The sequence below is a fragment of the Anopheles coustani genome, chromosome 3 (assembly GCF_943734705.1).
Source record: "Anopheles coustani chromosome 3, idAnoCousDA_361_x.2, whole genome shotgun sequence".
Lineage (NCBI taxonomy): Eukaryota > Metazoa > Arthropoda > Insecta > Diptera > Culicidae > Anopheles > Anopheles coustani.
The window spans coordinates 74,354,670-74,369,401 of record NC_071288.1 but is presented as its reverse complement, the minus strand read 5'-3'; the positions used below and the strand labels follow the sequence as shown (position 1 = coordinate 74,369,401).

Here is a 14,732-nt window from a genome sequence, read left to right as displayed (position 1 = left end):
CAGTCGCTCGGCAAGCGAAAAACGGCGGCGAAACATCCGAAGCCACCGAAGATGACAAATATGGATGAAACTTAATCCATCACCAGATGAAAGGCGATTCCGCGGGCGGCGACTCGCAGCCGGGGTTGCCCTTGGCCATGGCCATGTTTCATCTGCTCCGTGCTGCGGAGAGATCGAATTCAAAGCTCTGATTTACGATGCAGGACTTCTCCCGAAACCCCGGCCTGCAATACCCAGGAGGATGATCCTAGGGATTTGCCGCCGGTCGCGTGAAGCCATCGGTAAGATGGTACGAAATGGGCCAAGGTTTGGCCCCCGAGGTGGGTTGAGGAAGCGCAGTACTGGGATCGTGCGGGACTTCCGAACACCGTGTGACATTAAGTGTCTTATTTAACAACATATTGCGTTTGGATGTGGATTCCGTCGACCCTCTGATGGAGGCGCCTGGTGGCTTGTAAAATACTTCGCTTTTATTGCTATTTTTCCTACTATATGTTCAAAACTGGGTAAAATAGGGTTGTTCAAAACAGTCTAGCTATTAACTATCAACTGATCAAAACACCAATTGATTTTTATCCAATTTTATAGCGAACATGTCTATCCAAAAACGAAGCCGCCTGGTATCCTGTAGCTTGTTTTCAACATTTAATTCTTACACAGCTTTAACCGAGCCTAACACGGATAATTTGCTTTTGTCCCATGTTTTGTTTCGACTGTCGTTGTTCGGCGTTTATTTAAAGTGAATCTGCTTCGAAAACATGTTGTTGTGAGTTTGTAAATTGTTATTAAATTATTTGACACTAATCGATGTAATTGAACCAAATGTTTGCTTACTATTGCCAAACTAGTGCTAATCACAGTTGGAAAAGAAAACACATGTGATAGTTTAAAAGTTTTTGCATAGTTGCTAGCAAACTGACCATCATTAAATAAAAAAAAACTCAAAATTTATAGGATGTTTAGGAAAATATAATTTTTAAGTTGGTTTTAACTGAACCAACTGAGCTGTTACAATTTCTCACGATTCTACTACTTTTTTTAAAAGATTGTGATCAAATTGGAATTATTTCCGTAAATGTTTTGATCATTTCCTCCATTTTAAATATTTTCCTCCATTTTAAATATTTCCACATCGTACAGAGCTGCTTCTACTTATTGGTTGTGTTGTGGTATTTTTAAATTATTTGGGATTTATTTGAAATAGTTTTCAAAATACTTAAAACTTTAAAAAATATTACAATATTATTTCAAATATGTTGATTGTCAAAGCTATGAAATGGTCAAGATAATAAGCTAATGCTTAATAAATTTTGTGAATCAGAAACAAATTTTTATTATAATTTAAAAATTACTGTTTCGTTAAGGAAGTAAAGAGATTGTTTTTGTTTTTTTTTCTACTTTGAATGTACATACTACAATACTTTAATCAAACGACTAGAACCAACACGAAATATGTAAAATGCTTCATGACCTTAAATTTCATTTTGAATAAATTGATAGCCGAGAGTGACCAAAACATGGAAAGAACAAATTATTCCCCTTTTCTATAAAATAAGAAAAGGTTTCAGTATTAGCTACGAATGGACACTTTTATTATACGATGAGTAATATTTGAATGCCATAATTTGCTCCTTTTATTTTGAAAAGAATTTTACTTTTGAAGTTTTTATTGAACAAAATAGGCCACTCTTTAGTTCACATGTATAAATGGTATGGGCTAAATGTAATGCCGTTTTTAAACATCACGTGTTTTTGGGATTTCACTGTTAATTCTTGGAATATTGCTGCGCATAAATTTATTTAATTCAACGCCCATTCCATCATCATCCGAGGGGTTTACCATGTCCCCCGATTCCACGACGATGGTGGAGGCGCCTGGTGCCGCACGAGCCGGTTCTAAACCGCTTACCGTCTAGAAGGTCCCCTAATGCTAATCGCACTGTAACATGCCGTGCAGAAAGCCCCCCCCCCCCCTCCTCTGCGTTGGTGTTGGATTGGAAAAACAAAACAAAAGTGCACGCTATCGCCCACCATCGGCATGGCAAATGTTAATGATCGCCAGCCGCACCGAGGTGGAACCGCGCCGGCAATAACGATAATAACGTCGTTTCCAGTGGTAATGATGGTGCCACCGTAGGTGTATGTGTGTGTGTGTGTGTGTGTTTGTCTTTTGCCATAGTTCCAAAAATTATGTCCACACCCCCCCGTGTTCTTGTGTCCCCTCTTGTCACGAGTTTACGCGCAAAACTAACCACACAAAGCCGCCACCCCGGTGAGTGATAATTATAGAGAGTTCTTACAAAGTTTAATTAACGTTTAATGCATTAGCCCCTCTTTTCGTCGCTCGTCAGCCAGCAAACGAGCAAACACCGGCCAAACGCCTCCGAGCCGAGAGCTCGTGTGCTCTGCGTCCCTAACCGCAAGCCGGGCGTAAGACCTACCAGCCAGCCAGCCAGCTCAGCCCAGCCCGCGGAACCGCAAAACTATTGCGCGCAACCGAAAACCAGCGATCGGCAAAAACCCTTTTCCCCGAAGCCGAAAAGGGGGGGGCGATCCAAGGAAAAACGCCTCCGTCTCTGTTGCTCGTGCAGGTCCTCCGAAAACCGCCAACTATTTCCCTTCCACCGGGTACACACAAACACACACTCTCAAGGGGTTGCAGTGTATCGCCCCATAAGTTTCATGCCGCTTAATTTCGCCATGGTCATAATCTTAGGCCAACCAACCCCAACCCCAACCCCCTCTCCACCCGACCGAAAATGGGACCGCAAAATCGCTACGCTTCGGCACCGGCTTCCAAAACAGGGCAGGGATTCGTAAAACTTTCGCATCCCGGAAAGCTCTTTTTAACTGCCATTTTCTTCTCGTCTTTATGTGTATGAGTGTGTGTGTGTGTGTGGGTGTGTGGGAGGGTTTTCAACGACGCCTCGAATAAAGTGATTAAAACTCCGCTAAAGGTTGTGTAAAGTGTACGGCAAAGGGTAAGCAGACGTAATGTTAAGGTGTTTGTCTTTTCGGTGCTTTTAAGCACCTTCCTCCCATCACCGCCCCCGCCACCTGCTAAGATTCCATTCTTCCTCCCCCCCCCCCCCCCCCCCCCCAACACCCACTGCCATTCTCAAATAAAGTGGAAAGTGGAAGTGGAAACAAATTAATTAATAACCGACCGTGCCGGTTCTCGGTCGGTTGTGGGGCATGCAAGTGAACGAAGATAGTTTTTTATTGCAGTTTTTTTCGGCGAAAAGTAAAGCCGTAAAAAAGCGGAAACTTGTTGATGCATGGGCTCGTATCGTTCGGTTGCCAGGGGGGAAAATAATTTCGATCGCAGCTAAGCTACTTTAAGTGGGATTAATGGATAATTAATGCAAACCTCTGATGTGCTAATATCGAAGCAATAAATCAACAACCGCTTACTGACAAAAGCATAACCAAATTGAACGTGTTTATCGGTATCTCAATTCGAAGGAATATAAATTTACTGGCAATTGTTCATGACAGTAGATTATTCTTGCTATTCTCTACTGTTTTCATCTACCGCTAAAATATGTTTTTATGTTTCGTTACCACTTATTTTGTTCGCCTTAAAGGTCATGTGTAACAAAGGTAAGGCAGGTATCATACAGAATGGGGTAGCCGGGAAAAAAAGCGTTTAATGAAAGAAATGACGATCTCACATTAAGTTCAACAACCAAATCATAAGCAGCTATGTTTATAATTTTTATATCCAATACTTAGAAGTCGTGTCAGAGGACTATCAAATGTTAAACCCATTTGAGCTTATTACTGAAATAGGTATTTATGAAGCATTTCTGTAAGGTATTATAAGCATACATATAATATGCATCTAATTGAACTGACCAAATTTTTTAACTTTAAAATTTAGGTATGCTTGGGTATACTAGGTTTAGTAAAAAAAGCATTTCTATTTTTCCAAATTTTCAATAGATTTGAATGAAGGAAAATTCCGATTAATACCTTTAACTGTCACATTTAACATTCAACCAAAGTTATAGTTGATTCCGTGTACAAACAGTTTTCATATTGATTGAACATGCTCCTATGATAACTTCCAGATAACAAACACTTAACTGAGTTGAGCTCGCAAGACTGAAACATCTCTGCCCTGTTGAATATGCAATGGGAAATATATGATACTTAAGTGGCCAAAGTTTTACGATCCTCTTCGCAGAATCCAGATTTCATGATGTGAAATAATTTACTCTTGCTCACGCGCTCCGATAAGCACTGGCGGTTTATTTTTATTCGTGTGTTAGTATAAAGCTATAAAATTACACTTGTACGCAGCAGCATCTTCCCTTCGTTCTTTTCCTCTACCGAACGATTGAGTGAGTTTTTTTTACCGAACTCTTAACAATGGAGTGGTATAGATCCCAAAAAAAGGTTTATTTTTATTATTTGGAAAACTACAATTCCCTGCTACTGGCTCGTTCGAAGTTGGGAATTCCGAGCACTCTCCCAGAACCAACAGTGGACAAAGTTATGACATCCGTTTGTCTAGAAACTTAACCGATTCCGGCTATCGCGTGAGATAGCCATGTCCTTCCAGAGTACTACCCATGAGACTGGTCGGTAGATAGTCATCAAAACGGCATAAAAACGATAGAAACAGAAAGCCATAACTTGACGGTTCCTTCGTACGCGATTGCTTTTGACGAGGTTTCGTCTCGGATCAATGTGTGGTGTGACCGCTGCATCGATGTCTTCTTTAGAATTCATTTGCCCATTTTCATCAAGCAAATGGAGTTCTTTCATGGGGAGCCAGTGTTGTGCATTAACTTAAAGTGATTTTATTTCTTTAAGAATACATTTCTCAATCCGGAAGAAAGGTGCAAAAACTACACAGTGTTAGAACTATTCAATTTTCGTTTATTGTACCGAAAGTAAAACTCTCCGCAGACTGAGCTTATTCCAATCGTTTTCATCACAATGCCAAGCACCCCAGGCTTAAGCCGGACGATTACTTTCAAGCGCTTGTATTGCCAAAATGTCAGCATGATATACAATGGTTTGGGTGTATGGGTTTAGTTTGTTTTATATCGATGTGGTTTTCATAAATTAAAGCAATGAGTAAACGGCTGCGGAACCAACTCTCCGAAAAGAACGCCCGAAAAAAAATGTGCTTCAACGTGGGGCGTTCACTTTCTTTCGGTTATGACTATTGGAAAGGTTTTTGCAAATACATTTCCTATGCTAACTACTCTCTTTTGGGAACGGCCACCGAATTGATCGTTGGTTATGCTTCCGAAAGAACGGACTTACACCTTCCCTCAACCACCTCCGCAGCCATTTTCTTCGATTCGTGGATGAGGTCGAACGAAGAATAGAGCCTACCTTGCAAAAACCCTATCGCCGTTTGGTGTGCATGTAAAGGTTAAGAACGATTCTACTGCTATTGCGACGTGAATTTCTTCGGCGTCAGCGAACACTTTGCCGTTGGACATTGGCTTGCACGGGAACCTATCGATCTGCTACGACCTCCAGTACTACCCTCCTCCAGTGATGCGGCTGCAGAAACTGTATCTGTCCGCCAGTTTCCGCGAGACAGATCGGAAAGAACGTCTTGGTGAGAGAATTGCAGGCGGGCCGGCACCGTCCCGGGTTTTCTTTAGTAGAGAAAACTTCCGAATCCGAACGCTGACCGAATACTATCCCAGTAGTAGCGCTGCCAGTTCTGTCTGGTCATTTCGTACTCCGCCGCCGGAATCATGGTTTGGGTCAGTTTAAGCTCCGTGTGATCTTCCTGCGAAAACAGTAAATAATATTTTGATTTGTTCAAGGGACTATTCTGTCTGACTGAATTTAAAATTAGTATTTAAATTTAAGTTTACAATCTTCAAGAAAAAACAAAAATCACAAACTGAACACAATTTCCTTTCATTAACGACGTCGCTAGACGTCCATCTTAATAGTATGGCGTTTTTTAAACTTATCGTGGTAACATTTAAATCATGGTGGACGCTACTTTAAACATTTGGTACATTGAGATAATCGGTGCATTACTCGCATATGCCGTACTTGTATGTGGAACTCTAAAATATCATCACATTAATTTGATAATTTAGCCTTGATAAATAAATCAATTTAAAAAATAGTTGATGGGTACAAATACCCTATTTTTCCATAATTTTTGCATACAATATACATCTGCTTGTAAGCGATGGAAAACTCGTCTCCATAATACAATGCAGCGTTGGGCAATATCCGGTGGTTTTATCCAGCCCGTAGAAAAATTTTAGTGCTTCATACAAAGAAACCCATCTCACAAAACCCCAATCTTTAATAGAATTTGGTCATGATGTTGGGTCCCAAAAAATAAAGATTAAAATTGTTAAACGAGGTGTTTCATTTATATGTTAAAAAAAACAATCAAAATTCAACGAACATAAGTATGAAAATGTCTAAAACAGTTTAACGATAAAATTTCAAATATTTCATCTTTTACCACTTTTTATGTAACGTTACTGATAAGAAAGTTGATACTCCATTAAAAGGGCACAACTTTGAAAACATTAAAGCATCGCATAAGGTGTCTTGCCCGCGCTTACGGTTTCCTTTTCACCATCTGGTCCTTTTTAGGATAAGTATACCGACCCCTGATACCTTGGATTGGCCGACATTGTGTGGCAATAGTTCAAGCTATGCTTACCTTCTCGTCCAGTTCAATCGTAACGGTGGAATAATGTCCCGAAGGCCACTGCTTATATCGCCAGGTCTGTACGAGCTTCTGGTTTGGTACAATATCTTCGAACTTCCCAGATATGTTTCCACCAAAGTAAACGAAGCTAGAAAGATAATTACCGTTTAGTTTTTCCCGAGCTTACGGTCATAGCTGCAATTGATTAACTTACTCTCCACCCTTGAACAGCTCCTGCTTTACGTAGCCTCGCGTGAACGCGGTCACCATGTCCTCCCGGGTAAGGGCATCGAACAGTTCGTTTGCCCGGCACTGGAACTTTTCGGTCGTTTTCAGCGTTTTCACGTCCAACTTGACGCCTCCGATCGGCTTCGTCGTGTCGCTGGTGACGGTTTCGAGATCGACCTTCTTCTTATTGAACCCACTCGCGTACACCGTTTCCTTGTCCTTTTTCACCGGAACCGTCTCGCCGCCGTTCAGCTCATCCTTTTTCGGGAGAATCAGCCCCTTGGCAAAGTCAGCCTTCAGTTGGCGAATGTACGTGTCCAGCTGTTTCCTTAGCTTCTCCCGGCCAATGTTGTACATGAATAGTTTCAGTTTTTCCGAAGCTGGGTTCGAGCTGTCCACCGACACCGTCAGCTCCACCTCGTCCACGTCGTTCTCCTCGGAAAGGTTGGGGATGCTCACCTTGCCCGTAACCTCCTCGTCGTTGCATCGGCCCGTCCACAGCAACACTATGTTCCACTCGTAGAAGAATATGAGCTTCCCTTTCCGGTTGTTGGCCGTCGCCTCGCCGTCGAGCTTGTCGATCTTTGTTACCGTACATTCCAGGCCGGCCTCGGAAATCACGAAACCGTCCAGCAGCGCCTTTAGCTTATCCTTCGACCACGGTGTGGCGTTTTTCTCTGTCCAGTGCCAATTGTTGACGTTTGTCGCGTCGGGCCGCTCCTCCACAATCCAGCGTGGGTCGCCTTCGCCCCATTTAGCCATCTTTCTATTGGTTTTGTGTACTTCGAGGCGGAAGAACGCTGCTAGACCGAGTGGTCCTTATTGAGGACGATTTTGTGTTCGATTCTGGTGAAGACTAAGACTGGCCAGAAATCACCAAAGTACTTTAGTCAGTAAAACTGTTTGAGGTTACACCGGTTGTTCTATTCGGTAATCCTTCGCTATTCGACGTGCAAACGGGAATCAGCAGTAACTGTGGGCGCTTCGATGAGTTGTGTTTTAAGTTACGGTAAATATCCGTAATCACACAGTAAGGCAGTAGGTTACAGACACTTTATCCGGTGTTTTCTGCTACAAGACTATTTAGTTAATGCACTAAACACTGCGGTCCAGCGTGAGAGAATTATTCACGATTTTTCTAGATTTTTCGTCTGAAAGATCGAATCGAACAGCAGAGTTCTGTCAAAGCACGCAGCCTAGCTGTCAAACGTTTCAGATAACCCTGTGAAAAAGCTTGACATAATGGTCTACCTAGTGCCTAATGGTTAGAAATGGAAAAAAGTACACTATTTTATGAATGTTTGTAAAATGTTTTATGTACTTTAATAAATACCTTCAATACAGAACAAACCCATGTTGTCATCGAGTCACCGTTACTTTACTGCGTAGCAATATGCATTCAATTCTTTAATTATAAATATACCCTTTATTTATTGATCTTAAATTAGTAAAAAAATCGAATGATGAAGCATTATGTACACTCTAGATAGCCGTTCCGCGCTCCAAGTTCTGCTTGATCTCGGCCGTATGCTCACCGTAGAATCGTTCCAGTTTCTTGTTGAATCGAGCATTCTTCTCGTTAATGTAATCGATGTCGGCATCGTCGTTATGCGTGCGACGCCGAGAGAACTTCTTACGCTTGGCAATTTGTCCCTCCAGATCCTTCACCATGTTGTCGATGGCCTTCGGGGTGTCCTTGTGCAGCCCCTGCAGGATAACGTTCGGTCCACCGTAGAACGCATCACCGTACTTTTCCTTCTGCTCTTCGTACTTTGCCAAATCCCTGGGCGCCATGGTTTTCACCAGGCGATTGTACTGCCGTGCTGTTTGTGCTTCGTAGTCGGAAAAGCCCGGATCCGCGTTCCGCTTCTTCGCCTTCAGTTTATCGATACGATCCGCTTCGGCAGCGGACACGTGCAGCATTTTTACCCGGTTGTAGTCAAGTCCCTTCGTTTCAGCATCCGTTCGTGCGCTCACATCAGCCATCAGCCACTCGGCCTGCCGTTTTCTAGCTTCCCAGTTGGTTGGTAGTTTCTTTCGCTCGTCCTCCGCGATCACCTCTTGATGGTTCGAGGTGCGGGCTTCATTGCGTTGTGTGTGCAGCTTCTTCAGGCGTTCCATACGTTCCCGTTGCTTTTCGGCGAACGATTTCGAGGATTCGGCAACCGTGTCCGCCATTTCCTAGCTTTGTTCAACTAATTTAACTGCAATGAAATAAACTTCTTCTTCTTCTTCTTCTTCTTCGTCGAGGATTTACACCAGTAGGGCTATTGAATCCAGCTTCCTGGGCGTTCGCAAGCTAATCTGGTGACATAGACCTCTATTAATGTTAAAGGACCGGCTGCTAAGGCCATATATCCTTTTTTCTGTGTGGTAACTTATTGTGTTTGTGCTCATCTATAGAATGTCACTTGTGGCTTATCATTTTGTTAACTTCACCTTCTAATTTATACACCTTGATATTCATCACTGTTTGTGTTTTCTGTTTATACTATCTGTCTGTAGGGTCGACTACCTTTTCTGTTGGTTGTTGGCTTACCAGCTTTTTCATTCTGGTAACTGGGTTTATCACCCAACCTTATACCGGGTTTTCTCGGTGGTTGATTGTAGTTTTCTGAAAAGGTTGTCTGTTTCCTGTGCCTATTCTGTTGTTATTTTAGAAAATCATCCTGTTATCTGCCACAAATTTACATACGTTTTTCATATACCGTGTGTCCTTCTTCTTAAAACTTGCTTCAAATTTATCTTCACTTATGCCATGTTTTTGTCGGTCAATTTTAAATTTTTTGCAATGAAATACCATATGTCGAGCTGTCTTTGGAGTTTCACATATATCACAGTTTCCGTCTTCCACTATTTTCATAACGTTGAGCCAAAAGTTGCTATGTTCATGGCCTGCTAATAGTCTATTTAAAACTCTGATCTCGCTTGCTTTTAGGAATGTGTTATGGTGCCACATTTTCTTTTCTAGTACTTGTTGAAATCTATAAAATTTTTGGCCCTTTGTTTGGCATGTCGTAGTGTACCATTCGTTTGCTTCATTCCACATTTTCTTGCTCATTATCGCTAGCATGTCCTTCAGTCTAATATTATTATCTATGGTTTGTTGACTATTTTCTTCTGTTCCTGCCCTTGCGAGATCATCTGCTTTTTCATTTCCGGGGATACCCACATGACTGGGAATCCACTGAATCGTCGCCTCTAGGTATATGCAGTTGTCAATTATTCTGTTCAGTATTTCGTCTATGTATAGTTCCTTGCTAGCGTTTTCAATGGTCCAGCATGCTACCATGCTGTCCGTATATATTATTGGGTATTTCCAACCTTCCAGAACCGCTAATTCTAGGGCTTTGTCAATTGCGGTAAGTTCGACCGATCCAATCGGGGTCTTGTTTTTTAGTTTATATGAGAATTCTTTGTGTTCCAATTCTATTTTATCCCATACATATATCCCTATTCCGCATCCCTCCTCTTTAACACTACCATCAGTATAGATGGATATGGCTGCAGGGTTTTCATTTATCATTTTCATGCAAGGCTGCAGGATAGTTTGCTTATTTGCTTCTGTTTTCTTAACTACTAGATCAGGTACTTGTTTTTTGATTTTAATGTCACAGTCCTTATTATCATTTACGCATTTTTTATTTAGGTTTTCTAGTAGTTGCTTGTTTTTCAGGAAGGCTTTTTCTTGGGCTGTCATTTTTTTTGTCTTCCTATATTTATCATACTTTTTCAGAAGGTCGTAGTTTAGGGGTGAGTATGCCACCATTTTAGCTACTTCTTTAGCCACCAAGAACTCACTTCTAATGTTGAAAGGGACTTCTGCCGCCAGTGCCATCAATGTGCTTATTGGGGTTGTTTTTGTGCAACCAGTGGCCCTGCGGAGGGACTGATTTATCGTAGTGTTTATAGGGTTAACTACCTTTTTGTTCGCATTTAGGCTCATAGTGAGTCCGTACTCCATGTTTCCTCTTATTAATGCCCTATGGATCTGAATGGCCTTTTCAGGGCTTAGACGATTGTTTTGATTACATAACGCTTTCATTACATTCATTTTTTCCATCGCCTTTGATCTTTGGTTTCTTACGTGGTTGTGGAATTTCAGCTTATGGTCTATCAATATTCCTAAAAATTTATGTTCTTTGGCTTGTTCAATTTGGTCGGTCCCTATTTTTATATTAAACTTATTATCACATTTCGGAAACGTTACCATTTTGGTTTTACTCGGGTTCATTTGTAACCCCAGTGGTTTCATGGATTGCTCTAACCAATCAATGTCCTCTTGGAGTTTTATCTCTAATTTCTTAAGATCTTTGGACGAATCTATCACAGCGAAATCATCTGCATATTGGATGAGTTTGATTTTCTTAGAATTTATGTCGTGACATGCAGCTGTGTACAGGTTGAAAAGAGTAGGGGATAATACATCTCCCTGTGGAAGCCCATTTGATATCTTTCGTCTAATTGTTCCCGCGATTGTACCCAATTCTATCCACCTATTTGTGAGAAATTCTTCTATCCATCTGATATCCTCAGGGGATATTAGATAGGACTCTAAAATTTTTATGAGTTCCTTTGTGTTCACACTGTTGTACGCACTTTTAATGTCTATAAAAATCACTCCAGTGTGCCTCTTTTTCCTGTTGTTCTCCGTCACAATGTTGGTTAATAAGTTAATGGCCATTGTTGGGGCTTTATGTTTCCGAAAGCCAAAAGTTGTGTCCGGTAAGATATGTGATTTCTCAATGTGGTAGGTAATTTGGTCTAACACTGCCGAGTTTGCAATTTTTGTTAGTGTAGGAAGAAGCGAAATTGGGCGGTATGATTCCACCTTAGTTCGGTCTTTACCAGGTTTTTTAACCGCTACTACAGTTATCGTTTTAAGGTTTTTTGTCAGTTTGCCTTTTCGATACATGTCATTTATCTCCTCTATGATTTTTTGTGAGCTTTCTTCGTTTAGGCTTCTCAGTATAGCGTATGAGATTTTATCCTTGCCTGGTGCCGTGTTCTTCTTTGCTCCTAAAATCCTTCTCCATTTTTCTTTATCTAATATCTCTTTATCTTCACAAACTTGGTTCCGCCATACTTTTCCTACGTTTTTCTTCGTTTTGAAGTTATCGTTCAAAAATTGTTTTGCTTTTGATATGTCATTGTTTATAACATTTTCCGCTACCTCTGTTGTTTGACACCCCTTGTACCTCGCTACCATTTTCCACAGTTGTGTGGTAGATGTTTGTGTATTAATATTGTCTATTGCTCTCCCAAAGTTACTATCCTTTTCTCTTTTTTTAAGGAATCTGAATCGGGCTAGGTCTTTTTTAAACATTATTTCGTTTTCTATCGTTTTCTGCCTATTATACTCTGACCTTGATTGATTCTTTTTTTTCCCAGGCCCCATTTATCTCCTCGTTCCACCATGACTTTGGGGTTCTATTAGTGGTTTTGGTGTTTTCTTTTCTTATTCTATTTACTTCTTTGGTTAGCTTACTAATACAATTATTTCCAGTTAAATTTATCTCTTTGGCCAATTTTTCTATTTTTTTGTTGTTTATCACTATGGTTTTTTGGCTCATTTTTGGGCTGTTCACTCGAATAATTATGGCTTTATGGCCGCTGCCTCCAATATGCAAGTCCGTTACAACTCGACTCACTTTATGGGCTATTCTTGTTGGGACTAAAGTGATATCAATGGCTGTGTCCCTTTTTTCCGCATTAGGACTTATGAATGTTTTTTCCTTATTGTGAACTATGATGATATCTTCCTCTATTACCTCTTCTAGTAGGGATCTTCCTTTGGCGTCTGAATATGGATTTCCCCATACCGTATGATGCGCATTGAAATCCCCTACTATTAGCGCTAGTTTGTATTTTTTTTCTTTGGCTTCTTTTATCACAGATTTTATATATTTTCTAAAGATACCCATTGCTGCGGTGGGTTTTACGTATATAGACATCACTAACATGTTTTGTTGAATTAGTCTTACAGCCGCAACTTGTATATGTTGGCTCTTTGGTAATTGTATTATTTCTATTTTATAGCCGTTTTTTATGGCAATGGCACTACCTCCATAGCCATCTTCTCTGTTGTCAGTTATCAGTGTGTACCCTTTAAATTTAAGTTTGTCTTCTGGTTTTATCCACGTTTCCTGTAAGCATAGTATATCACAATGTTCTTTGGTTGCTAGATTTAGGATCTCATCCCTGTTTTGTCTTAGTCCTTGGATATTTGCTTGTAGGATCTTGAGTCTATCATCCTCTTTTGGTATTTGACTATTCTTCCCGGTCATTTTGTCCATGGTTTTTTTTTTTTTTTTTTTTGGATCCGGTTTTTTTTTCTTTTTTTTTTTTTTTTTTTTTTTACTGGTTTAGCTCGTCTATGATGTTCTGTACCGCCGTTGTTGTCTCATCATCCATGATAACCTCTTCGATTATCATCTTCGAATGTGTTTCATAAACTAGTCTTTCTTCGTTTGGTAGCATTACATTATTGTATGTTCTGATTTCGTTTTCTTTTAGTTCTTCGTTTTCTGATTCTAAGTATTCTACTGTAATGTCACTTATTTGTTCAATATTGTCGTAATTCATGTTCTTGTTCAAGTTGATTTCATTCCTGTTGTTGATATTGGAGTCTTTTTTCTGTTTTAATATTATTCTTTCTGTTAAGTTTTGTTTATCCTTGTTCTTCGTGTTTCGCCCTGTTTGCTGTGCGTAAGTGCTGTCGCTGAATGTGTATATACGTGGGATTATGGGACATTCCTCCCGCCTTAGTCTCTTTGCTGTGTTGTATGGTACTTTTTTTTTCTGTTCGGATCCTTTGGATTTCGCACTCATCTTTGTACACTGGGCAATTTTTGTCCAACGTATGATGTTCCCCTGCACAAGATACACATTTCGTTTGAGTGCACTGATTAGCGTGATCTAACTCTCCACAGTTTGCGCATTTTTTTTCGCCTCTACACCATTTTCTCGTGTGGCCGAGTCCCATGCAGTTTAGGCAACGCATCGGTCTTGGCACATATAATTCAACTTTCAGTGGGTACCATCCGAAATCGATCTTTCTTGGGATCTTCGCTGCCTTGAAAGTAAGGATGGCCATCTTTGTGTTTATGAGACCACCATCTTTATCCTTTCTTTTAACGATTGTGACCTCTGTCACTTTCTGGTCCTTTAGTCCCTCTAGGATTTCTTGCTCTGTCAGTGTTAGTATGTCGTATGATCTTATCATGCCCTTCACTACATTAAGCGTTGGGTGATCCGACACTTTTACACTCATAACGCCACTGCCATGTTGTATTCTGGTGAGTTTTTTAATTTTAGGGCCTGTTTTACCGACTTAACCTTGATCAGTAGTTTTCCGTCCCTTAGGCGTCTAGCTTCTAGAGGTTTGTCCCCTAGTGCACTTTCAAACGCTTTTTGCACAAGAAAAGGGTTTAATTTGTCGCAACTTTCCCCTGCTCCGGTTGCTTCCATTAAAAGAAATTGTTCATCTTCATAGCTTGTGCTGGCACTGTACAGGTCCACGTGTTGTTTCGAGGCTTTCTTCCTTTTGGCACTCCCTGCTTCGGCTAGTAGTCCGAAAGGGTTATTTGCCAAGAGCCCTCCTCCAGGGTCCTGGACCCCCATCTTGCCCTCCGTCTCCCACAAAAAATTTTCTTTTACTATCACTCTTTGAAATTTTTTTTTTTTTTTTCCTTCTTTTTCTCACTCTCCTTTAGTCCTTTTTCTCACTCTCCACTCCTGCACTCTTTAGTAATTATTTAAACGATCTCTGTTTTTGGAATCTCAACCGCTTCGCTTTTCAAAAATAGAACCGTTCTCTATCGCGTCTGACTTGCTACTGTGAAATAAA

At 40.8% G+C, this 14,732-nt stretch overlaps 2 protein-coding genes across 2 annotated transcripts; both read right to left on the bottom strand.

Annotated features, from left to right (window-relative positions):
- Nucleotides 1-4,864: 4,864 nt before the first annotated feature.
- LOC131261455 (activator of 90 kDa heat shock protein ATPase homolog 1) lies at nt 4,865-8,034 on the bottom strand. Its single transcript, XM_058263494.1, has 3 exons — nt 6,870-8,034; nt 6,668-6,803; nt 4,865-5,761 (listed from the first exon to the last, which is right to left on the bottom strand). Exons 1-3 carry the CDS (start codon nt 7,643-7,645, stop codon nt 5,627-5,629), a joined length of 1,047 nt encoding a protein of 348 aa, XP_058119477.1. The 5' UTR covers nt 7,646-8,034; the 3' UTR covers nt 4,865-5,626.
- A 241-nt stretch (nt 8,035-8,275) lies between these two features.
- LOC131272836 (pre-mRNA-splicing factor Syf2) lies at nt 8,276-9,097 on the bottom strand. Its single transcript, XM_058274702.1, has one exon. It carries the CDS (start codon nt 9,059-9,061, stop codon nt 8,366-8,368), a length of 696 nt encoding a protein of 231 aa, XP_058130685.1. The 5' UTR covers nt 9,062-9,097; the 3' UTR covers nt 8,276-8,365.
- Between the last annotated feature and the right edge of the window lie 5,635 nt (nt 9,098-14,732).